At 34.0% G+C, this 27,833-nt stretch overlaps 3 protein-coding genes across 5 annotated transcripts in view; 1 reads left to right on the forward strand and 2 right to left on the reverse strand.

The window, feature by feature from the left end:
• The window catches only part of LOC138708575 (lysosomal aspartic protease-like), a 38,714-nt gene extending 34,784 nt beyond the window's left edge, over nucleotides 1-3,930 (reverse strand). Inside the window, exon 1 of the mRNA XM_069838692.1 lies at nucleotides 1,358-3,930. Within this exon, the coding sequence (XP_069694793.1) occupies nucleotides 1,358-1,428 (71 nt within the window). The 5' untranslated portion in view covers nucleotides 1,429-3,930. The remainder of the gene's footprint in view (nucleotides 1-1,357) is intronic.
• The window catches only part of LOC138709613 (serine/arginine repetitive matrix protein 2), a 328,612-nt gene that overhangs the window by 267,683 nt on the left and 33,096 nt on the right, over nucleotides 1-27,833 (forward strand). Inside the window, exon 17 of the transcript XR_011334980.1 lies at nucleotides 9,933-9,979. The gene's annotated coding sequence lies outside the window, so the exon portion shown is untranslated. The remainder of the gene's footprint in view (nucleotides 1-9,932; nucleotides 9,980-27,833) is intronic.
• Nucleotides 12,846-27,833, reverse strand: part of LOC138709615 (lysosomal aspartic protease-like) — a 51,723-nt gene continuing 36,735 nt past the window's right edge. For all 3 annotated transcript variants that reach the window (XM_069840515.1, XM_069840513.1, XM_069840512.1), the window contains exons 7-9: nucleotides 26,699-26,846; nucleotides 22,058-22,150; nucleotides 12,846-16,953 (exon numbers count right to left, since the gene is read on the reverse strand). In XM_069840515.1, coding sequence (XP_069696616.1) covers nucleotides 16,798-16,953; nucleotides 22,058-22,150; nucleotides 26,699-26,846 — 397 coding nt within the window. In that variant the 3' untranslated portion in view covers nucleotides 12,846-16,797. The remainder of the gene's footprint in view (nucleotides 16,954-22,057; nucleotides 22,151-26,698; nucleotides 26,847-27,833) is intronic.

Here is a 27,833-nt window from a genome sequence, read left to right on the forward strand (position 1 = left end):
TTTACTATTTTTCTTCACTTCCTGTAACAATCCAGGTCCACTCCAGATTTTGAATTTAGCTAAGCTTGAAAGGCACCTTTCTTTCTTTGTATTGCATCTGTAATTTTTCCTGTCATCCAATTGGATTTGCCTTCCTTCTCATTCTCTATGCCAAGAGCTTCTTTAGTGGCTTCATGAATCCATGATTTTAAATTTTCATATAATACAGCAGTAAGCCAATCTTCATTTACATCGATCTTCTCGTCTAATTGTCGTTGGTACAGTTCCCGAATACTCTCATCCTGCAGGAGAGTTTATTTATTTATTTATTTATTTAACCTGGTAGACATAAGGCCATCAGGCCTTCTCTTCCCCTCTACCAGGGGATTACAACTACAATATTAAGAATACAATTACAATTATAATTACAATTAATATTAAATTTACAAATACGATAAAAATCAAAGTAATAAAAGATTAACTGATTAATAAAGACTAGACAGTTTATTGTGAAGTTAAGAAGAAATAGTCCACACCTGTGGAGTAATGGTCAGCACGTCTGGCCACGAAACCAGGTGGCCCGGGTTCGAATCCCGGTTGGGGCACGTTACCTGGTTGAGATTTTTTCCGGGGTTTTCCCTCAACCCAATACGAGCAAATGCTGGGTAACTTTTGGTGCTGGACCCCGGACTCATTTCACAGGCATTATCACCTTCAATTCATTCTGACGCTAAATATCCTAGATGTTCGTACAGCATCGTAAAATAACCCAATACAAAAAAAAGAAGAAATATATATATATATATATATATATATATTTCTTCTTTTTATATATATATATATATATATATATATATATATATATATATATATATATATATATATATATATTTTTTCAATTAAGTAAGAATTAAACCTACTCTACACAGTAAGAAAATGCTTAATAAGTTTGTTTTTGAACACTGCTAAATTCCGACAATCTCTGATGTCACTGGGTAGGGTATTCCACAAATATGATACCGAGATTGTGTATGATGATGAATACAATGATGACTTATGTGTTGGTATGGCTAGTATGCGGCTATTTTGCATGTGTGTGAAGAGATTATGATATGATGACAGGTAACTGAAACGGGAGGCAAGGTAGGTAGGTGTAGAGGTGTGAAGGACTTGTAAAAGGAGAACAAGGGAATGAAAATGTTTACATTCATTAAGCCATAACCAGTTGTAATGTTGTAGAACTTCAAAAGTGTTTCTTTAGATTCTCGTAACTGTTTCAGATAAATAGACTTTTAACAATCTTTTTTATGTTTATATTTGTTATAGTAATTACTTTTATTATTGTAGTAGTAAATAATAGCTCTCTCATTGAACTTACCGGACATGAGAGCAGATACTTCCTGAAATGAGCACTAAAATTGAAATACATGTTGAGATCAGCATCTTCATCAGTGATGTATTTGTTGCCTTTCAGCACGTTGGCACTAGAGAACTGTTAACTAATGGCAAATCAGTGTTTTCACTGTGTATACAAGTGGCCATAACATACTTGATAGGCTACTTAGTGTAGCATAGTAACTTATTGTTTATTACTCATTAATGAATTTCAGCGCTTATTGTTTTCATAAATATTACTTTTGAGATGCAAGAGCCAAAACAAACATTATTCTAGATGCTAGACTATAAAATCAGGATATTGTTATATGTATATGAAGTGTGTTTATTTTTTTATGGTTTTAAGGTACCGTAATTGTACCATTTAAAAATGTTGGAGTTCAAGTATATTCATCAGTGGACAAAACCAGTTAAAGGAAATCATAATTTTCGACAAAGCTAAATATTAAATAAGCATTGGAGCAAATAATTTTAAACATCTCCTTTTGAGACAGTGCAATCTACTAAGACTTATAGCTGATGATCATGGTGATTAAAGTCTTAGATACAGTAGACTCAGTATTATGGGGAAAATGTAATCAAAATTATCCTTACTACTTAAAGATGTGAAGTTTGGTAAGGGAGGCGAATTATTAATAGAGGATAATTTTTAGCAACTTTTCGAGAGTATTAAAGAGAAATCATTTCTAGAATGAAATAACTAAAATAACAAATTCTGTCACTGTTAACCTTTGCCAAACAACTAAAATAGTTATGTCATATTTAAAGAATGGACGCTTGTAGGCTGTTAAAAAGAAAGACAAAAAAAGCTGGATATAAGGAGTAGGTACATTAGAAAGATGTTGAGAAAATGCAGTGACTGGATGGAGAAAATTGATAAGGGAAAATATGGAGTTAATGATGATAATGAAAACAACGATGGCGATGATATTTAGATTAAATATGTTGGCTCATTTTTAAATTGACCATTGATATATAAAGCATTTAATATAAATGTGATTGCAATGGATACCTGCACATTGCGGAATTGCTGGAAATGAAACTGCTGATTTTCTTGCCAAAAAAGGATCCAATTTAATTCAGAATACAAATACAAGCCTACCTTTTACATCCATCAAAAGACTAATTAAAAACAAATATAAAATCAAGCAAAACCAAGCACCGTGTACCAAAGCCAAAAATAAAAAAAATGGAGCATTTTAATAAAAAAAAAAAAAACAAATTATTTCAGAAATCCCACGTAAATCTGCAGTAGCAAAATTCAGACTGCTTACGGAACACGATTATTTGGCCAAACACTTGAATAAAATAGGAATTTACACGAATCCAAGTTGCCCTCTATGCAACAAAGAAGAAGAAATGACTGAAGATCATCTACAAATCTGTGAAGTTCTACCTGATGGATCCACCACAGAGAAATATTGGAGAGCAAGAACGCTAATGGCTTCGTTGCCAAAGCCCGGCATTAGATAACAACAACAACATATAAATGTGATTCTGTGCACTGGTATGTGTATATGTTTGTGAAGGCCTATTATTATTATTATTATTATTATTATTATTATTATTATTATTATTATTATTATTAATTCAGAAGCAGACAACGAGGAAAGTGTTATAATTATGGAAAGAAATGAATGGCGATTTCTTCAGTAGTTTGGTTGGAAACAACCTAAAGTACATGTCCTCAGTGGTCATATAGTTACCATGCAGGTCATTGAATCCGAGATTCAAAATGGCTTTCTATGGGAGGGAAGTAAAGCTGTGGGTTCCAAGCCGATTGATTTACAATATATGAATATATGAGAGATCCTGTCCAATTGACACTATATTTTGTGACTCAAGAGGTTCGGGTAGCAACATTTGTTTCCATTTCTCACCCATGTTGAATTTCGATATTGAATGACTTCTGCAGTTGAAACCATTAATAAACTACTACCACTGCTACTATTACCAATACTACTACAGTGTAATCTCTCCTTACGGACACCTCCAAGATACAGACACTCCTCATATACGGACAGATTTTTATGTCCGAACTTAAATAACGTAGAAATAATGATAAATTGAGCTCTGGTTTACAGACACTCTCAGACACGGACAGGGACAGCTTTCACAGTCCTAAAGCTTGCTTTACCTCCTGACTGCGGACAGAACTTGGATTTCAAAACCAAATGTGTTACAAAAATGAAAAATTTAGTTTTGAGAACTGTACAGAAATTCCTTAACATGAAAGAAGACAGTAATGGTCTCATAGGCTACCACAAGTCCAGCCGGCTAACCGTTGTTAGCTGGAAGCGGGTGAATAAACAAAGTCATAAAATTTAACCTGTTGATGGGTCCAAGGTTTCGGAGATCGTGAAATTGTATTCAACACATGATAGGGTTGTAGGATTATTCTCTTCACTCCAATCAGTTGTTCTGTTTCGAGAGACATGGCACCTGAACGTAAAGGTTAAATTACAGTACTGCATAACTGTAGACATAGAATAAAATTGCATGGCACAGTACTGTATTTTCCTTTTTCGGTCTTATCTACTGTAGTTCAAAGTTGCAAAGAATTTACTGTAGTACAGTAGACTGTATTTAGAATTAAACTATAGCAATACATTTAATTTAAAGCGTGAAAGGGTACATAATGCATGTTATAAATTTACTGTTAGATTGGGGAGCCTCCCTCCCAATAAAGGACACCTCCCAGATGCAGACAGATTGTTATGTCCCTTCGATGTCCGTAAATGAGAGGTTTCACTGTACTACCACTACCACTATTACTACTGCTGCTACTACTACTACTACTACTAAGTACTACACTACTACACTTACTACTATGCTACAAATGTACTACTTCAACCAGTCCACACCTGTGGAGTAACGGTCAGCGCGTCTGGCTGCGAAACCAGGTGGCCCGGGTTCGATTCCCTGTCGGGGCAAGTTACCTGGTTGAGGTTTTTTCCGGGGTTTTCCCTCAACCCAATATGAGCAAATGCTGGGTAACTTTCGGTGCTGGACCCCGGACTCATTTCACCGGCATTATTACCTTCATCTCATTCAGACGCTAAATAACCAAAGATGTTGATAAAGCGTCGTAAAAGAACCTACTAAAATAAAAAAAAATAAATAAACTACTACAACCACCATTACTATTATACTACTTCTTTGACTGTAGTACCTTACATTTAGTCACAAAATAATGTCAATTGAGAAATCACATTTTTCTTACTACTGTAAATACTATTACTACTTCTACTACTACTACTACTGCACTACTGCTACAGTAAAATCTCTCGTATCCAGCACCCAAATAACCGGCAATACCAAAACAACGGCACTTTTGACTAGGCCAAAAAAAAAATCATTCATGCGAAAGGGAAGAGTTGGACGAAGATGTGAGGGTTTTCGTGGATCGCACATGCCACATATTGTGTTTACTCTTTACTTTGTTCACGCGTGAAAACATAGACCAAAAAAAACGCGTTATGTCCCTGGAGTATATCGGGTAGCATTGGTAAGCTGTCACTTGGACCTTGCAAACAATGCGCAGAGGCAATATCTTTAAATTTACCATTTGAACTTGCCCGTTTCAAAGGGTGTTGGATGAGTTTAAATAGGAAAATGTGAAATTCTCTGTTCCTACATTGCACAAAAATTTCATTCGAGTGATAGATAGTGTCATGACTATTACTGCTAAGTGCTGTTGTTGCACAATGGATTCCGCGAAACGCAAGCAAAATGTTCTTACTCTCAAATCATCGAGCGCTACTTCATCGTCGATGTTGGCTACACTGCTCTTAACGTCACATGATTGTCATAAGGTTACGAAAACTTTTAGTATTGTTTTGTGCTATTATGTATTACTGTATTACAATAATGATGAACTGATGAATGTACATTACCGTATTCAGTACTAAAAATAAACATTGTACATATTTCAAAGCTTTATTTTTAAATATCTATATGAAAATTACTGAATTTGAACAAAGAAATAAAGTTTGTGCAGTACTTACAGTGTGTCTTTACATAACCTATAAACGTATTTTCTAGTTATCCAGCAAAATCAGTTATCTGGCATTGACTTTGTCCCACAGTTGCCAGATACGAGGAATTCTACTACGACTACTACTACTACTACTACTACTACTACTACTACTACTACTACTACTACTACTACTACTACTACTACTACTGCCATCACTATACTACTACTACTACTACTAAGTTTATGCAGTAGGGGAGTAGTGGGTACAGTGAGACACAAAATATTAAGACATATATATGCAAGTGAAATTTCAAGTATTTATAAAATCAAGTGCAATAGAAATAGACATTAAAACATGGAGTACAATAATACATAAACAGAAATGTTAATAGATAAAGCACATAATATACAATGCATGTTTGTCAAAAAAATGCAAATGTCTCACTTTTCCCATTCAGGAGGGTACAGTGAGACACCAGTATCTATTAACGGACATTGAAATGATATACATTTATTTCAAAAGAAAAGAAAGCTTGCTGTCTCTTTTATCTTGCCATATTCTGTAGACTTATTTAGAATCATTTTGATGTCTGACTTCGAAACCATTGAAACATCTGGAACATTTGGAAAAGTGAATTTTCCATGACTTTTCAAACTTTTGCTAAAAAATAAAATTAATTTTTGGTGACAACAAAGTTTATGATTATAAGAATTTAATTTAATTCTTTATTATTTTTTAATATATTTTTTTTAATTTTGTGAATAATTTTTTATTTAAGAAACAATTAAAATGTAATGTATCAATTATTTTAAGGTATAGTTCCTAAATTGGTTACTAGTATGTTCATTTTTAATGTTAGTTACCGGTAAATGTAATATAATTACAGTTTATTTTTGCAAATCATTGGTAAATGGGAACAGTGAGACGTCTCAGTGTACCCTTCAATGGCATGTCTCACTGTTCCCTTTATGCATAGTTCGTTTAAAAATGGCGCCATCACTTCAAAATCAAAACAAGAAAGACGAAACTTTGCAAAACATAACGTCAAATATCATAGTATTAGGTAACAAAACATTCATATTTATATCTCATTTGTATATCCAATATAACCTTTAGTAAACACAAGCCAAAATTTTACTTCTAGAGGGAAAAATTACGAATTATTTTTTCATCACTCACCTTTATAACTAGAATCAAATCGAGTATGAAAATACTGTTACTTTACTCATGCAACATACAACTCCACTGTTACAAACATTTCAACATCAAAATTTACCATCTAATAAAAAATGTCTCACTGTTCTCCCTGTCTCACTGTACCCACTTCTCCCTTACTATCACTTACAGTTCCACGAGAATCACATGCTGCAAGTAAATTTAACTGCACAGATTGTATACCTATCTCAGTAACTTTTTAAGTGATAAAATGATGCTAGACATACTTTCTCTTTACCCCCTCTCATGCCACCCTGTTTAGTTCGCACACTTTCCTCAATTTTTGTTAACATATCGTGTTGTATGTATGTATGTATTCCTTTCAGGGGCGTATTTTGCGGACTACCGGGGCTACCGGCGGAAGCCCAAGGAAATTACAAAAGAAAAAGTTTATAATATAACATAATGTAATAATTTTGTATTATTAGTTTTACCATAGTAATTAAAATTAAAGTAATTGTTAGATATATTTTGTGTAATAATAGGGTCAGCGGTAGCCCAAACCCTTTAACCAGTATACGCCACTGATTCCTTATAACTATTTAGAGTTTCGTTCAGAAGTTCGACCACTGTGTATGTAATTCGAACAAAGATTGTTGGGACCCTCTGCATTTTCTTTACAATGACAACAATGAACACATAAGTAGGAGCTTGAAAATTTCAATTTTAATCAGATGTATTTCAAGGCCAACAAATAGTAAGGAATGTTACTTCCTCTAACCTTATGAGCAGATGTTTTTGTCGATTACATAAAATTTAAAATTAGATTCATGGACTTAGGTTTTTCATTTTGTTAGGTATCTGACTTTCTTGAATAAGTAATTGAGAGTGAACTTAAAATAAAGTGGAATGAAGTAAATAAATCCAATGAGTAGGTAGCTCACAGAAATTATATGTTGGTTCCTTTCTATGTTGTCTCTCAGACCAGCAGTTTGACTCGGAACTCGAGTGCATGCAGAGACACATACATTTGCATGTGTTTCACGGTATTCCAAATGGTCTTTGTTTCATTGCCATGAATCTGTCCACCAAATTGAGATTACTGCTTGTTTCATTGTCTGTAAGTGAATAGCTAATGCACTTAACCTGGCTTCCGTCATTGTATTCCTTAAAAACTTCGATTAAATTGAGTTTTGAAAATGATCTTTCAGCTTTTGCTGATGTTACCGGCAATGTAAAACTTAGTAGGATTACTGCATACATTCAGGGTACTGTACTAAATAACTAATGCAATGATAACTTAATAATTGATTAAATGGCGATCTTATTCATGTTAATTGTGTAAGCATGTGCGGCTTTCACTAACATACCGATACAAGACATATTACAGATACTAAAACGAATGCTCCTATACAACAACACATTGAAGAAATCATCCAAATCACAGACATCATAACAAAGCAAAATTATTTCACACACAACAAAAAATACTACACCAAAACAGAAGGATTGCCAATGGGATCACCCATATCTAGCATACTAGCAGAGATATTTTTACACAACATAGAACAGACATACATACTCAACAATGAACACAACAAATATGCAGACAACATAATATACTGGCACAGATATGTAGACGACATACTCATACTATACAAAGGAAACAAACGACAAATACACAAACTACACCAATACATAAACAAAATACACCCAAAACTTCAATACACACTGGAACTCGAAAACAATAACTCCAAAAATTTCCTAGACATCACCATAACAAAAGTTGACAACAAACACACCTTCAAAATATACAGAAAACCAACCACCACCACCACACACATACACAACACATCTAATCACCCCACACAACACAAACATGCTGCATTCAGGACAATGGTACACAGATTACTCAACATACCCATGAGCGAACAATACTACAATGAAGAAGTGAACACAATCAAATACATAGCACAAGAAAACGGTTACAATCCAAACATAATAGACAACATCATAAGAAAGACAAAACAAAAACACACAAACACAAGAACACAAGAAATATAACACACTAACATATGAAAACAAAAGCACACATAAGATTGCATCTTCATTCAGTAAGCAGAAATACAACATAGCATACAGAACAGAAAACACACTACAAAGACATCTCAACACGTTTTGCCGGCCCGGATGGCTCAAGCGGTAGGGGCACAGCATGTCCCTATCGCTTGGTCCGAAGGGTTGTGGGTTCGAGTCCCGCCTCGGGCATGGGTGTTGTGATTGTATTAGTATGAGTAAAAAAAAAAAAGAAAGAAAAAAGAAACAAAGGTAAACAAACAGAAAACAAAAATAGATAACTTTGGAAAACGGCCTCTGGCCGGTCGAAATTAAAAAAAAAAAAACACACACACAAACAACACAAACAAATAAATACAACCACACAGACGTATACAAACTCACATGCAATAGTTGCGACAGTTTCTGCATTGGACAGACAGGCAGATCATTCCAAACTCGATACAAAGAACACATTAAAGCAATAACCAGAGGACACAATACATCCACATACGCCGAATACATAACTAATGCTAACCACACATACAATAACATAAGTACAGACATGGAAATCCTACACATACAACCCAAAAACCAAAAACTCAACACATTAGAACAATATGAAATATACAGACACACTAAAACACACCCTGATCAAATTCTCAACACACAGATCAATTTCAGAACACACACACTATTTGACACCACACTTCAACACTCTTCAACAATCGAATGCACCCACACAACAGGCAGCGAAGTTCGAGATGACGTCAAGATCTAGTCGGCTCTGAGGATGGTGTGAAGCACCGAAACAGCTGTAAGCTGCGCATTCTTACACAATTAACACGAGTAAGATCGTCATTTAATCAATTATTTATATTCAAGTGTTAAAAGTAGTGTACGAAAGATTCAACATGGAAAACTTAATTGTAATAATATGAATTTGCAAATCATTATATGTATCTTTTCCCAAATAAAATCTGTTAATTATCTTTAGCAGGAATTTTACTTTCTTTCATTTCTCCTGTAACTCCTCCCACCCTCCACAAATATAGAACACGATCTTAAAAAATTATACAATAGTAATAGCAAAATTTTAACTTTTTTTTTTTTTGCCCTCAAATATGTTATTAGGTTTTAACTGAAATCTACTTAAAATTTTTAATTGTTATTTAGTCAGTATATTCATTTAATTCTACTTCAGTTCTATTTTTCAAGTTTGAAACAATGTGCTTATGCCTAGAACAAGTTTGGTTTTTCCAGCTTATAATTTAAATTTATTTATACTTATTTATGTACAGATATTTAGTTTATTAGTTGTTATTGTGATTGGTTAATATTCTTTATATATTCTGTATGAATTTTCAGGTGGCGGTTTGCGAAGGATCTTCAGTAAAACAACCTGGGAAACTAAGGTAAGTAATTATTTTTTCAGTAATTTAATTGGAGATTATTAAGAGCTCTTTGTAGTCAGGTATGAAATTTCACATTTTTGTATAAATGTTAATATTAATTAATATTAAATTATTGCCAAAATAATAGTAAAGAAATACAAGGAATACTGAACACATGGACGAAATATGTAAAGAATTATATGAGACAGGGAATCGTCCAGATAAGTTAACCATAGAAGACAAAGCAGCCATATCAGAAGACGAAAAAGGATTTTCTATTTTAAGAGAAGTCAAACTAACGCTTAGGGAAATGAAGAATGGAAAAGTAGCAGGAGTTGATGGAATCCTCATTGAATTAGTGAAATGGTTGGATGAAGACAAGAAGGAAATTCTGTCATTATGCAACGAAATGTATGAGAAAGGCAAATGGCCTGAAGATTTTACGGAGACAGTGTTACTTCCAATACTGAAGAAAAATAATGCCAAGAAATGTAACGAGTTCAGGACTATCAGCCTGATATCATACTCAGTGAAGATTCTCTTGCAAATACTGAATCGATGTGTATATTCTAAGATGGAAGAAGAGCAGTTTAGCTTCAGCAAGGAAAAAGATATGAGAGATGTAATTGGACTACTACAAACAATCAGTGAAAGATACCTAGAGAACAGTAAAGAAGTGTATATAATATTTGTAGACTTAGAAAAGACGTTTGGCAGAGTGAATTTTGAACAAACTAATGAACATCCTGAAGAAAATAGGTGTGGATTCGAAAGAGAGGAGGCTGTTCAGTAACCTTAATATGAAACGAGTCGAAGTCAGGATAGGAGAAAAAAATGTCTGAAGGAAGTGAAATAGGGAGAGGAGTACGTCAAGGATGCCCTTTATCACCTACCCTGTTCAACGTCTACTTGAAGGATTTAGTGAAAAACTGTTTTCAGAACATGGGAGGGGTGGTAGTAGGAGGAAGAAGAATAAAGTGCATAAGATTTGCTGATTGTATGGCGTTGTTAGCAGAAGAGGAGATAATACTAAGGGATATGCTACTGGAGCTAAATGACAGCTGTGAGCAGTATGGGATGAAGATAAATGCAAACAAGATGAAGACCATGGTTGTCGGAAGAAAAATAAAGAAGGTAAACTTGCGAATGCTAAATGAGGCATTAGAGAAAGTGAACAGCTTCAAATACTTGGGGTGTATTGTAAGCAGTAACATGAGCTGCTGTCAGGAAGTCAAAAGGAGGATAGCAATGGCAAAGGAAGCTTTTAATAGGAAAAGGTGCATCTTCTGCGGACCTCTTGAAAAAGAACTAAGGAAGAGACTAGTGAAGTGCGTTGTATGGAGTGTGGTATTGTATGGGGCAGAAACATGGACATTACGACGAAGTGAAAAGAGGCGACTAGAAAGCATTTGAAATGTGGATATGGAGAAGAATGGAGTGTGAAATGGACAGAGAGAATAAGTGCCGGGAGCTCGGTTATCAATGGTTGCTATCGCCAGCTGCCATGCAACGGGTGACTCGACAGTGAAAGGCACTGTAGTAGAAAATCCTGTGGAAGACGGTTCTTGATTCTTGTGGGTTGAGCGGGTCTTTTACCGAGAGAAAAGACAGCTGCTTCTGAGACATTGTTAACCTTCTGAGACATTTCTGTTTTGTTTTTTAAAGTTCAGTGTAATTCTACACTTCGGAAAAAGTCACTGAAATGAGGAAAAATGCTGAAAAAATTCTGCAGGTTACAGCTAGGACACAAATGCAAGTATATTATCCTATACTTCGGGTCTCTACACATACGAGTACATCTGATATCATAATCATGTATGAAGTATGGAATAGTATACTATACTCTCAGAACTCAGGCGGTTGAGGTATGAGAAGAATGTTTCTGCCTACCTATGGATGAATTCTTATATAGTGTGTAATCCCAGCTTGTCTATGTAGTTGTGAATTGCCAATAAACCAAGGTGCATTAGCAGCAGATATTAAATTTTAGATGTTCAAGTGACATATGTTTTATATCTGTTTGAATCTGCTGAATTTAGGAAATGTACGCAAAATATTTCTAAATAATTTGTAAATTTTACGTGCTTTGTCATAAATTGTTATCACGTCATAATTTGTGTTGAATTTACATACAAACAGAAGACAGTGTAGGGTGAATTAGTTGATTGTTATTTGTCCATTAATAAATATAAGACCATGATTTAAAATGTTAACGCAGTGAAGTCGTTATTTACTTAAATAACTTAATAGCTCATCAGTGATTACAGTAGAATCCCTCTTGTCCTACACCAAAGGGACCAGACTAGTTCCAGATACGAGATTTTGCCGGATAATTGAATACATACTGGTATATACAAAAAAGAAGTTCGTATTTCATGGTGCCAAATGTTGAAACTGCAGCCATTTGTATTATTTACAAGATTTTTATTGCAAGCAAAAATTACATACAATAACAAAGATTTTACAATACTATTGTAATACTCGTATATGAATATTCTTCAAAATTCGAAATTGATTACAAATCTCATAGTCAAATAGCGTACATATTACAAATTATTGTATAAATACAATGTAACTGGGTCACACCCAAAAAAGCAAGATGCTTGAGGCGGGTGTGATCAATAATGAAAACTGGATAGAAGAAAAAATAATAATAAATAAAATAATAATAGTAACAACAACAACAATAATAATAATAATCTGATTAAAACTGTTAAATGTAATTACACATAAAGTTTAAAAAAAAAAAAGAAAAAAAAACAAACAAAACAGTTCCATAGCCTATACATAAACATACTAAGTTAAGAATACAACATTGTTAAAGTGACAGAAAAAAAATAAACAATAAGAATTTACATGATTATAATTTTAAAAACAGTTCAAGCACTTGTTTTTTTAAATAATGTATTGTCTAATAAGTTTAGTTTAGGATTCCTCTTTATGAAATCATTATATAATCTTGAACCATAATTAGAACTGTGCCTTAGACCTGCTTCAGTCTTACATTTTGGTTCGATGAGGGGGAGCGAAATATTGTATCTTCTTGTGTTGTGGCCGTGATCGGATGATATGAATTTAGCTTGATATTTATGGTAGTGATTCAAAATAGTGTACATATAAATTTGCTTGATATTTAAAACATTAAATTCTTTATATATGAGATGAGTTGGATGATCAAGTTTTCTTCTTAAACATATTTTAATAATTCTTTTATGTATGAATATTTAAATACTTATATAGTCACAATCATGCCATAGTATGAAAGAAAAACTTCACAACCTCGAGCGGGATTCGAACCTGCGACTTCCTGTACTCCGGTCAGGCGCTCTACCAACTGAGCTACCGAGTTCGTTTCACGCCAGAGGCTTGAAATTCTCTTTTATGTAGTAATATTAATGGGTGAATGGTACTCTGTGACAATCCATCCCATCATATAATTCCATACTGTATTATAGACTGAACTAGGGCTAAAAATATTGTTCTCAATAGTTTTACTGGCATAAAGCGACGCAGTTGAACAAATTTGTATAGAGTTTTACATAATTTAAGACATAAGTAGTTAATATGAAAATTCCATTTTAAGTTTTGATCGATGAAGATACCTAAATATTTCACATGGGTTGATGGGCGTACTTTAGGACAATTGCAATTATTATAGATATTTGTACAGTTATTGCTATGAATTTTTAAATTATAGTTGTTTTCCACTGTAGGGAGGCCTGTTTTATTTAAAGAAAAGGGAATGAAAGTTGTTTTATCTATGTTGAGTGTTAGCAGATTAAAATCTAACCATTTTTTAATTGAATTTAAGCCAATATTAGCCTTTTTAAAAACGTGTTCCCAGCAGAATCCAGTAAATATGACAACTGTATTTGAAGTTTATTTCTCTATCACTTGCTCATAACTGAATAAACATAAAAACTGTGTGGATTTTCCTTATTAAAACACGTCATACAACACAAATAATACACTAATTTTAGATTCGAATGTTTACTGAAAACGAAAGCGAATATTCACTGAAAACAAAAGTTCCGTGCTAACTTCCTAATGTGGCAATACTGACGTCGCAAACATAACTGAATAAACATAAAAACTGTATGGATTTTCTTTATTAAAACACATCACACAACATAAATAATACACTAATTTTAGGTTCAAATATTCATTGAAAATGAAAGTTCTTGCGAATTTCCAAATGTGGCAAAACTGGCTGCCCAGATTGTGGCAATGTTGCAGATTCAAATTTTTTTTTTCGTAGCCAAAAGTGCCGTTGTTTTGGTATTGCCAGTTACGAAAATTTTACTGTATATAAGTATAAGAGTGTATACAAGAATGAAGGTTTGGAATAGGGTCCAATCCAAGAATATTCACCGTTGATTGCTGCCTGTGAATCACTTAAATACTTGCTTTACTTCTAGCCTATTTTATGTAAGTAGCCTACATCATTGATTGCTTATTTGAAGCTCCTGAATGCCGAGCATATTTTGTAATAGTTATGCACATACTGTCATACTTATCCATTCCAATTAGATATTTGTTAATAGAAGTTTCACTCATACAACTTACCTGTTTTATTGTTACCGATATAATAATTTTTTCCTGCATATTAGTATGAAAGTAGAACTAAAGAAAATATCCATTTATACAAGGTGATTCAGTGACTATGTTACAAACTTTTAGGGATGATAGGGGAGACAATTATGAACAACTTTCATATAGGAATCTATGTCCAGAAACATTTTGTTTGGTAGTAAAAGCCAAGATATGTTAGTCAATGTAACCAGCTAGATTCGAGCTGAAGTTTGGTTCCAGATGACTTGTTTCTGTAAACGTTGGTGAATTTTCATAAACATGGTATAAACTAATTGGCATCGTAAATGTTATTTTGACTCATTAAATCTTACAACTTGCCGATATGCATTTAATTTATGAAAGAGCAAAAGGAAATGGAAGGAAATTTGCTAGGTTTAATCGGTCAAAATATAATTTACTATGCCAACTAACTTATATAATGTTTATGAAAAATCACCAGTGTTTGCAGGAACAGGTCGTCTACAGCCAAACTTCAAAAGAATGGTCTTGAGTTCCACTCTAGTTGATTACACTGACTAGCATATCTAGGCTTGTAACTATCAAACGAAACGTTTCCAGACATTAGGTTCCTATAATAAAGTTGTTCATATTGATGACCTCTAAAATGTTGTAACATAGTCACTGAATCACCCTGTATAGAGCCTATTTCTGTAGCTAACTGATCAGATCCAAACATAAACATCTGTAGACACTTTTTTTAAAGCATATAAACATGTAAATCTTAGATAGTATTTATATAAAATCTATATATAATTCGAACTGGTAATGGAAATTACGGGAAAACAGCTGAATGGATTTTAATAAATGACCTCTCATTTTGAAGCTTGGAACCCAAAGTTTTTCAGAAAAATGGTAATTTTCAGTGAAATGTCAATTTTCCTACATCATTTTTCTATTTTCCAAAATCCATCTGTCGTCAGTTATGAGACTTTTCAGAATAAAACAAAACACACACTACAGTAAACAATATTACACGAAGGCCATGATCTGCAAGATTGGTGACATATTTAGAGCTCAAATTTAATTGGTTATTAAAAATTTCAAGAGTTATTAAAATTATTTACAGATCTGATTCTGTGGTGTGTAATTTTCTGAGTATGGCTGTGTGTTGGATATTAAAAACTACAAAACTTGAGGTGGTTTGATGACATTATTACCATTAGAAATGAAATATTATTATAATTTAGTTAATCCTTTGATGTGACTATTTTTCATTAATTATACATATTAATGCTATAGACCTATTGATGATATGAAAGTGAAACGTTTTGGAGTATATAAGTAGATGTAGAGAATATCTTGAATTAAATCTTCATTTCTATAATTTACTGAGTGGCGGCTATATAGTATACATAGTATATGTTACTGAAAACTATAAAACTTACCTAAGATAATATTGTTATTAAAATCAAATATTTTTATAGTTATTAATCAAGTGGGATTGGGTCTTTTTCATATATTTAATGGAGATGTGGTGTAGATATTTATATGCGTAATTCTCTTCAGTATTGGCTCGAGAGAGCACAAAAATTAGAGTTCCTTAGGAAAGACCAAATAAGAGGCCTACATGATTTTATAGTCTCCCGATCATTTCAGCAAGATCTCTTAGCAGGATAAAATGATTATATCCTCTACAAATTTCAAGGTAGTTCACGAAACATGCAGCAGCTGTACCAAGATGCTATGTCTATTGTTCGAAAGCATAACAAACCTGACTTCTTTTAACTTTCACCTACAATTCACAATGACCTGAAATAGCTATTGCTTTACTCCCACATAAAGAAACTCACTGATCCTCCTGACATTGTTACTTGCGTTTTCACGTTCAAACTCAAAAACTAAAGATGTATAGGTTCAAGAAAAAGTATCTGGCATAAAAAAACCATTCAGAGGGAGTATGTTTCATTATTATGGAAGCAAATAACTTCCAAAATATCTGGTATTCTTCATTGAAAATAAATCTGAAAACTGTTTATTTGAACGTCTAATGAACTTAGTTTGCAGCATTTGCTGCACAAGCCACTAGTTTCATATAATACTGTTGTAAGTTACAATGTTTCTATTCCCTAAGAAACTTTATGTTAGGAGACACAGTTGTATTATAAATGATCTCTAGATCTACAAGCTTATTTCCTTTATATGACATGAAGTAACTTACTAGTATTATGGATTTCTGAAATTAATAATATACATATCGTTTTGCATTGTTTATAAAAACGTGCAATTAATATGTTATTCTTCTTCTCTTATTTAGATACTGCAAAACCAACACGGTCTTCTTTCATGTCGAAGATAGCATAGTACTTTCCAATGAAAACATCTCCCAATAGCCACAGTAGACCTCGGTCTGTTTCACGGTCCCTTCCCCTGAAACCACTTGAACATGAATTTGTTTCTTTATCCTGAAATCACAAAAACAACAAACGTACAAGACTTGTAATTCTTACTGAAAAATATGTGCATGAATAAATAATTCTAGGGTTCTTCATTACAATGCGCATTCTGAAAATCAGCAAAATAGAGAATAGAAATAATTAAATTATTGTAGATTATATCATTTTCAAAGCTAAATACTACGTTTTTATTTTTTAATTGTACAAATTATAACTGACTGAACACTTTTATGATATCTTTACTGTGTTAACTTGTGCAATTTACCTGGCTGTCTAGTTTCGAAGTGGTATCTTTCATTGTCTGAAGCATAGCCATATAAGCAAGGCATGCTGTCTGTCAGCCCACATGCTGTCTTAACTTCAGGAAGGATTTTGATTATATTTATTGTCTATTCATTGGCGAAGTAGGCTGTGTACATTTTATTTCAATAGCAACATGATTATTTCGAAGCTTTTATTTCAAAAGTGCACAAGACAGCAATTTTCTCAAAGTTAGCTCTAACAATAATTGTATTATATTCTTGATTCTTTTTCATTAGCTCCATAATAATAATTTGAAATGAAGCATTTTACTGTAACTCTTATGCCTCTGAAAATGTTTTAGAAGCCTTTAGATTACACCAACAAGCTTATGGTTAGAGTTGTTTTGGCATGTGTTATAATTATAAACACTTGAAGGAAGTAATTGATTAACTAGCGGACTTACTCGTGTTAATTATGTAAGTCTGTGCGGCTTACAGCTGTTTCGGTGCTTCGTCACACCATCCTCAGAGCCTACTAGATCTCGGCGTCATCTCGAACTTCTCTGCCTGTTGTGTGGGTGCGTTTGATTGTTGAAAAGTGGAGTCAAATAGTGTGTGTACTGAAATTGATCTGTGTGTTGAGAATTTGATCAGGGTGTGTTTTAGTGTGTCTGTATATTTCGTATTGTTCTAGTGTGTTGAGGTTTTGGTTTATGGGTTGTATGTGTAGGATTTCCATGTCTGTATTTATGTTATTGTATGTGTGGTTAGCATTAGTTATGTGATTGGCATATGTAGATGTATTGTGTCCTCTGGTTATTGCTTTAATGTGTTCTTTGTAGCATGTTTGGAATGATCTGCCTGTCTGTCCAATGTAGAATGTGTCGCAACTATTACATGTGAGTTTGTATACACCTGTGCGGTCGTATTTATTTGTTTGTGTTTTTTGTGTGTTGAGATGTCTTTGTAGTGTGTTTTCTGTTTTGTATGCTATGTTGTATTTCTGCTTACTGAATGAAGATGCGATCTTATGTGTGCTTTGTTTTCATATGTCAGTGTGATGTATTTCTTGTGTTCTTGTGTTTTGCGTGTTTTTGTGTTTGTTAAGTTTTTGTTTTGTCTTTCTTATGATGTTGTCTATTATGTTTGGATTGTAACCGTTTTCTTGTGCTATGTATTTGATTGTGTTCACTTCTTCATTGTAGTATTGTTCACTCATGGGTATGTTGAGTAATCTGTGTACCATTGTCCTGAATGCAGCATGTTTGTGTTGTATGGGGTGATTAGATGTATTGTGTATGTGTGTGGTGATGGTGGTTGGTTTCCTGTATATTTTGAAGGTGTGTTTGTTGTCAACTTTTGTTATGGTGATGTCTAGGAAATTTATGGAGTTATTGTTTTCAAGTTCCAGTGCGTATTGAAGTTTTGGGTGTAATTTGTTTATGTATTGGTGTAGTTTGTGTATTTGTCTTTTGTTGCTTTGTATAGTATGAGTATGTCGTCTACGTATCTGTGCCAGTATATTATGTTGTCTGCATATTTGTTGTGTTCATTGTTGATTATGTATGTCTGTTCTATGTTGTGTAAAAATATCTCTGCTAGTATGCTAGATATGGGTGATCCCATTGGCAATCCTTTTGTTTGGGTGTAGTATTTGTTGTTGTGTGTGAAATAGTTTTGCTTTGTTATGATATCTGTGATTTGGATGATTTCTTCGATGTATTCTTGTGGTGTGTTGTTGCTTTTGAGCATTTGTTTTAGTATCTGTAATGTGTCTTGTATTGGTATATTAGTGTATAAGTTAGTGATATCGAAAGATGCTAGTGTTGCACTGTGTGGTGTGTGTTGTTGTTTTGTTTCGTTGACTAGGTCTATAGTGTTCTTTATTGTTGTCTGTTTTCTGAATTTAATATTGTTTCTGATGATTTTGTCCATGTGTGTGGCTAGTTTGTGTCCTGGTGCCTGTTTGTAGTTGATTAGGGGTCTGATAGGTATGTTTCCTTTATGTATTTTGGGTAGTACATAATTAACACGAGTAAGTCCGCTAATTAATCAATTACTTATATTCAAGTGTTAAAAGTAGTGTATGCAAGATTCAAAATGGACTTGAAGGAAGTATAGACGAAGTACAAATTTGATGACTTTGCAAAAGAAAGGGAATTGTAAGAATGAGATAGTGAACAGATTATTACTTAATACAGTCTTCTTCTTCCTTATAACAGGTTAAACCTGTTTCAACCAAAGCACAGAGGTTATAAATCTTTCCACATTTTCCTTGGCCTTCCAGGGTTTATTCTACTGGTAGTGTCTGGGAGATTTTCACATGCCACGCATATGACTCTCCAATGCCATGCAGGATATATGTTGATTCCATTCAAGCCTTCTTCTTCTTCCTTTATTACGGTACCAGTCTTCTGGATATTTAACTGTTGTCTTCGTTTCCAGTATCTGTTAGGTCCTTACTTTATCAGCTCTTGTCTCAGCTGCGTAAGTCAACATGTATGTAGTACTGCTTTATATGCTTTCACTTTAATGTGCTTTCTTAGGTAAATGTTTTCTATATTATATCATTCAGACAGATCAGTATTTGTTTGGGCACTTCCCTAGGTGATGGATAGGGGAGTGTTTACCAAATATGGAGGTTGCCTTGAAAATAAAATACCTGCAGTGAACCAAAATTATCAGTACCAGGGGGTAGACCAGTCTCCTTAACTGTAGTGAAAGCAACTGGCCAAGGGAGGGGAGAAAGTTGATATAAATCACACCAACAGCTGGCCTAGCAAGTCACTTGAGGTATATTTTATCTAAAGCTCAAAATACTATACCGAAGATAGAAGCTGAACTTAATATAGTGATTATTTTAATTTAATTGTACTGTGTGTCATTTTTTTTTATTTAACACATGCCACATTTACAATCTGTCTACAAGAGACAATAAGTAAATATTATAAAAGAATATGACATGAGTGGAGATGTTATTCCATGACAGCACTCCAAAAGAAAAATAGCAGTGTTTCAAATAGCTGTATTAAAAATGAATGGGAGGTCAAGAGCATTGGTCCTTTTAAGTCTTCTTATTGTTTGACTATTATCCAGCAAATTTAATGCATGATGATTGGGATGTTGATTTAATCGGTGCAGGTATTTTTTACTGAATTTAGAGATTTCTTCTTTCACAGTTGAAATGCTGAGGTCACGATGAATGACATCATTACGGACATACCATGGTGCAGTGACAATGCAACGTAAAGTTTTGGACTGATACCTCTGCAGTATTTCAATGTTTGAGTTGCTAGCAGTTCCCCACAGTTGGATGCCGCATGTCCAGATTGGTTTTAGTATGACTTTATAAACAAGAAGTTTATTTTCTAATGACAGTTTTGATTTAGGTCCCAATAACCAATAGATGTTTGATGTTTTAAAATTTAATTCTTTACGTTTAATTTCAGTATGTTAAGCCATGTTAATCGGCGATCTAAATGCATACCTAAATATTTAACATCGTCTGCTTCGGGAAGTTCTTCATTGTAAAGTGTTACAGGAGGACAGTTTTCAATTCTGGTTCCGAAAGTAACATGAACTGATTTGTTTTCACTCGCTTGTATTCTCCATTTAGTTAGCCAGTCTTCTGTTCCTTTCAATTCATTCTGTAGGTTTTCAGATGCTGTTGATGGATCTTCATGTGAAGCAAGAATAGCAGTGTCATCAGCGAAAGTAGCCACCTATACTTTATTAGAAATTGGGAAATCAGCTGTATAATTTGTATATAGTATAGGGCCTAAGACTGAACCTTGAGGTACACCTGAATTTATATCGTAGAATGAGGAGAAATGTTCTCCGAACTTTACTTGAAAATATTCTCGATGCCAAGTACGATTTGTGTCATTTAATGACATTAAATTTATACTTTATATGGTCATTGTATAAAAGTAATTGGACTGACACGGGGCAGTAAAATATTTAATTTATTACAATTTGATATAAACGTATTATATCTGCAGTGCTTGGGAAAAGTGATACAAGTCAGTTTTTTGATAATTTATTGACAACTTACGGAACATCTGCTCGCTTGGGAAAAAATACATAAGTATTCCTCCCATTACAATAATTCATACAGAAAAAAATCAAATCGACATAAACCAGTGTAAGTTGTCAATAAATCATCAAAAAAGGTTTGTGGAAACTGACTTATGTCACTTTTCCCGAGCACTGCAGATATGTTTTGATTAATAAGTTACAAATATCGTTACTGTTCGTAATATCTATCTGAAAGACTATAACTGGTGAAATAATTTGTTCCAAATTTTATTTATTACTTTTTATATGTGATATTTATTTTAATTCGTGGCTAGTACTGTAATATAGCGCAGCTTCTTTCATAGTTACTGAGAATTAATTGTGTATTAAATATTAGCATTGTCAGTTGAGTAATGTTTGAAAGTAGTGAGTTTGTACTTAAATCTAATTAACTGATAGAAGTTTTCTCTTTTAAAGTGCCTTGACTGAAGCTTTTGAGGGATCACTGTTTCTCAGTTTTTAATTTTGTCTTTGTTTTGATCGTAAGAGATATCTACCATTATTGACTTGTAGAGACATTTGTAGTTTTATTTGTGATGTTTGTCATTTTTCTGAATCAGATTTTTTTTTCGTATCATGAATCTATGACGGGACTCTTTTTATTTATTTTCAAAGGGAACAATGCTGAACGTTATCATCCCTTAACATTGCATCACCTTCACTTAGTTTGTTAGATCGTGCGAATTTCGGACTTAATGACAAGATTGGTGGCCATTAAACTATCACTTAAGAATTTAGTTATAAAGATACCCATTCACTAAAACAATAAATTATATTCTTACTGTTAAACTTACATAAACAATATAATCCTTTGGTTGCAGTGTAAATGGTGTTCTGTTAAGGATGAAATCAATGTTCGGTAGCTTACTGATTATACCACAATCAACCTGAAATTAAATTAGATAATTTTTTCATCAGTCAGTTACTAATTATGGATTGTATGCTAATCATACCAAATAAGTTCACACCTTGTAAATGACGTTGGCAATGATAACAGTGATGTTTATAATGACGGAAATGAAGATTACTGATGACAGCAATGATAAAGATAATGATGGACAAACATCTTGGCATGCAACTCGATGTATTTATTATAAGAAAATGAAATGTACTACTCATAACTTCATTATGTTAGATTTCTCATAATATCTTAAAAAAAAAAAAAAAAAAAAAAAATAGTGTGACTGTAAACAGTTTTTAGTTACTTACTGGCTTTTAGAGAACCCGAAGGTTCATTGCCACCCTCACATAAGCCCGCCATCGGTCCCTGTCCTGAGCAAGATTAATCCAGTCCCTACCATCATATCCCACCTCAATCAAATCCATTTTAATATTATCCTCCCATCTACGTCTCGACCTCCCCAAAGATCTTCTTCCCTCCGGCCTCTCAACTAACACCCTATATGCATTTTTGGATTCGCCCATACGTGCTACATGCCCTGCCCATCTCAAATGTCTGGATTTAACGTTCCTAATTATGTTAGGTGAAGAATACAGTGCGTGCAGTTCTGCATTGTGTAACTTTCTCCATTCTCCTGTAACTTCATCTCTCTTAGCCCCAAATATTTTCCTAAGTACTTTATTCTCAAACACACTTAACCTCTGTTCCTCTCTCAAAGTGACAGTCCAAGTTTCACAACCATACAGAACAACCGGTAATATAACTGTTTTATAAATTCTAACTTTAAGCTTTTTTGAGAGTAGACTGTATGGAAAAGCTTCTTAACCTAATAATTGCTACTAACGTTACCCCTTGTAATCTGTAAACAATTTATAATGAAATAAATATGGCTGTTTGAATTAATGTTTTTTAGTTGTTTTCAGATAAATAATGTAGTATTTTAATTGCGTAATGTGTAACAGTATGCAACTACAACAAGATGACAATGAGATGACAGGATATAGTTTTTATATTAACTGGCTACCTTAATATTACAACTAGATAACTACAAATTTCTCATAATTTTACATGAAACTGATTTGAACATATATGCTACAAGTACCTCAATGTGGCATTACAAATTTAAGCTGTTTAATAATACATATTTCTTACAATCAGAATATTAAGAATATGAAACAAAATCTCACTCAAGCATTCAGGAAATGTAGATATCTCATTTCCATGCAGTTACCTATTTGTAGTATTAAGGTAGCAAACTAATAAATTAATGATAAAGATTAATTAAAACTGAAATAATGAAGAATCATCCAAAATTTATTCATACATAACACAACTCTCTCTTAGTAATTGCATCTTGAATATGTAAAGCTAAAATATTTTCGATGATTGGCTGAGAAGACATTTCTCATAGATTGAAAAGTCTGGACTTCAGTGTTTTGTTCGGACCATACCTTCATTATTTTTAAATATTTAATGCATTTATAAGTTATGCGTCATGCTTGGACTTGCATCAAGGAATGAATGCTGGTTCGAATCCTCATGAGGGAAGAAATTCTTTCTTGAAAATTCAGCCAATGTACTGCATAACTTACTGTATGGGACTGGTACCTACTCAGCATTGTGATGGATTTGGGGAGCTACAGAAGACAACGAAATCCAGTCTCGAAAACCAGCTCTATTAGGAATCATTGTAATAACCATACATTACTGCGTACTAGTTGGATAATCGTTCACCTCTGCTGAGGCATGTGGATGTGAGGCTAGTAGTCTGCTGGTCGGCCTTGACCCTTCCTGGGATGACGCTACATAATTATTACATAGGTTGGATAAAAAGTAATGGCAACACTGCTGTCATGTGACGACGGTGCGTTCGAGAGTTGCCAGCTGTGTGGACATGAACAAGGACTGTTAGATGAGTTAGTGTAGCCAGCGGCGACAGTACTCTGTCAATCTACTGCAGTGTGTAGAACGTTGACTTTCATAGGGATAGTGCGAGCGCCCTAAGACCACGTTTACAAAACTAGAGCAACATTCCTGGATCAAAATTGAAGTGACACGAAGTCGTAGTGCACAAGAATGTTTTCAGAGACTGCATGAAGCATATGCCGATGTAGCGTTGCCATATTGCACAGTGGCACGATGGGTTAAAGCGTTCCGAGAAGGTAGGGATGTCGTTCAAGACAACCTCTGTACGGGACGACCCCGCGTGGAGGACAACACAGTTCAACTCCTTGCTTCCCTGTTGGATGCTGATCGCCAATGGACTGCGCGTGAGTTAGCAGCGGAAGTCGGAGTATGTCACAAAACTGTGCTCCACATTCTGCAAGACATTCTGGGTTACCGAGGTTTAACAATGACACCGCTATGCAGTTGCACAGGCCTTGTCGGACCGGTACCAAAGGAAAGATGACGACTTTCTTGGACGAATCGTCGCTATGGACGAAACCTGGGCTCGCTCATACGAACCAACCAAACTTGAAACGTCAATCAAATGAATGGAAGCATCCAGGTTCTTCTCGTCAGAAGAAAGTGCGCCCTACACAAAGTGCAGTGAAGGTGATGTTCATTGTGGCGTATGACATTGATGGGGTAATACTGCACCACGCTGTACCTCCAAGGCACACGGTAAACGCGGACTACTGGAACATCCACCGTACTCACCTGATATGATCCATGCGATTACGATCTTTTCCCCAAAGTGAAAGAACCACTGCTAGGGACCCGGTACAATACCAGAGATTAACTTATCCGTGCTTTAGGGCGGTCAATACGGAACATCAACAAAGATGGACGCGCTGATGGTGTACGACGCCTTCCAAACATTTGGCAAAAGGTAATAAATAAGAGGGATGACTATATAGAAGGTACGTAAATGTTGTACCCCTGTGAATAAACCCATGTCAGAAATATCGAACTGTTGCCATTACTTTTTATCCAACCTTATTATTATTATTATTATTATTATTATTATTATTATTATTATTATTATTATTATTATTATTTAATGCATTTATAAATCACTTTGAAATGGTACAGGGTTGAAATGTTAACATTAATAAGTTTATTCCATGCAATTTGCGGATGACATTGTCATTATTGGCAGATCCATGAAATATGTAAAGGAAGTGTTCCTTTCCTTGGAACAGGCTGGAAAAGAAATAGGCCTCATCATCAACGAGAGGAAAACAAAATATATGTTGGCAGATAATGGAAAGATAGGTGACAAAATAGACAGCCTGCAGATATCAGATTATAATTTTGAGAAAGTTCACAACTTTACATATTTAGGATCAGTGGTCACTAGCGATAATAACATGTCCAAAGAAATCTCTAATCGATTAATGAAAGCAAACAGAGCATATTTTGGCCTGAAATATCACTTTAGTTCGCATGCTCTATCCAGGAAAGTAAAAGTTATTCTTTACAAAACATTAGTGAGACCAGTTTTGACATATGCGGCAGAAACGTGGTCAATCTCCAAAAATGATGAAAAAAGATTGGAGATTTTCGAAAGAAAGATTCTGCGAAGGATCTATGGCCCAACATTTGAGGAAGGTCTCTGGAGGAGGAGATGCAACTGTGAATTATATAGACTTCTAGGAGAGCCAAATATAATCAATACAGTTAAAACTAGCAGATTGAGGTGGGCAGGACATGTAATACGCATGGACTCAAGTGAACCTTGCAAAAAAATTGTAATAACAAATCCAGGAGGTCAGAGAAGACGAGGTCGACCGCACTTGCGGTGGATTGATGGAGTGGAAGAGGATGCCAGAAAGTTGGGGTGCAAGAATTGGAAGGCTGCTACACAAGATAGAGACGGATGGCGACAATTACTAAGGGAGGCCCAGGCCCACCAAGGGCTGTAGCGCCAATGATGATGATGATGATTCCATGCAAAGTATGCAGTTATCTTTATACCAATAAAAATTCACGATCATATTGGTCTCAATCTTGCTTTCTCACTTATTTTAGAATCAGCACATTTAGATACGTGATATTATATGAAGTTGTTGCAAAGTGACGTTAGGATAATGGACGAAGAGAATGATTAGTGAATACATTTTCACATTTTTCCCCATACTATGAATTAGTCAGTAGAACTATCTGCATCTGAAAGCAGGAACTATAGGTTGAAAATGCAAAGACTATTGAGAATTTTTATTAAATTAATCGATAGATTACCTTTAAATTCTTATACATGCCACAAACTCCATGTTATTTATGATTCTGATAGTTTGATACAAGTATTTACAGTTGTACAATTGTTTGTGAGACATGTCTTTAAGCAGTATATTATCATTTAAATGTGATATTCTCCCTTCATTGTGTATAGAACGACTGTGGAGTGTATTTGACGTTTCTGTAATTTAATAACAAAATTCTGGGTGTTCATTTTTGACAAGGATAGCAAAACAAGTTTCAGTACCCTTCTATGTGAATCGAATATTACAAGAACAATCCAAATAAGTTAGTGGAAAGTTAATGACTGAACTCGAAAACCAAAAAAAAAATTGCCTTATGCTATACTTACGTCATATTCGTCACTCCCATCATCAGTTATATTGAGGTGTTTGTGAAGTTTAGTGATCTCTTCTTTCGGTCCGGTTATCAGGCTGGTGCCAGTATCAGCAATGGCTTCACAACCATTCTCACACAGTGGGTAATTCCCCACATTCACACTGTAAATATATCACTGGTAAAGTTTTAATGCTTTTCATATGTTTAAGTGAAAAGCTTACACTACTAGTAGTACGTTTACTTTTGGAAAGCACCAAATTCTTAAAGAAAAAAAAGTATAAATCAGTGAAGGATCCACTTCAACATAGCCTGATATATTTGTTTGATAAACGTTTTTAATTAGATCGTAATTTTAAACAGCTGAGAATTTGTTGTTATAACAAAAGAAGTGACAAATATTTTATAAACTGAAGTCACTCCCATTCTAAATAAAATAAATATATTTTTAATTGGCTGGAAAATATTACAAAAATGGATAACTACAGTATACATTTTATTTACAAATTTTGAAATATGGCCTCAAAGAGTAAAGAATATGTACTTAAAGGTATATGTATGTGAACGACCACAAATATTATCAGAAAATGCAGACTCTAAATTTCTAAAATTTCATAAGGAAATGAACTCACAATTGGACAAAGTTATAAGGTACTACAACAAGACTTATTAGAACTTAAATATCTGATAAAAGTATAAAAATGGTTACTAATAATATTTTGTGCGAGATCGTGCGTATTTGCTTGCTTTCCGCACAAAACCAATACGCGGTAAGTGTGAAATACCACATTCAGTATTCCCAACCTAACACTCATAACAATTTCCCTCTTCTTACCGCTTAAGCGCCACATTCATTTTACTGCTTTAGGCTTTTAACATATTATTTTTAGAGACGTTTAACATAGTAATAATTATAAATTGGAAACCTACCACTGCAATTTCACCTAAATTGCACTGTTAATTATTGTTTTTAAATATTTGCAAAAATTAAGTAAACTCTACAACATCACAAAAGTTACTGCATTCGTGATGCAAGTAACATTAAGGAAGCCGTGAAAAAATCAACAAGATTCCAGATGCCAATGCAATATGTTATATAAATAATATTGTTAAAATATTAAAATGAAAAATAAATCATTACATAACCTTAC

The sequence above is a fragment of the Periplaneta americana genome, chromosome 11 (assembly GCF_040183065.1).
Source record: "Periplaneta americana isolate PAMFEO1 chromosome 11, P.americana_PAMFEO1_priV1, whole genome shotgun sequence".
NCBI classification, from domain to species: Eukaryota; Metazoa; Arthropoda; class Insecta; order Blattodea; family Blattidae; genus Periplaneta; species Periplaneta americana.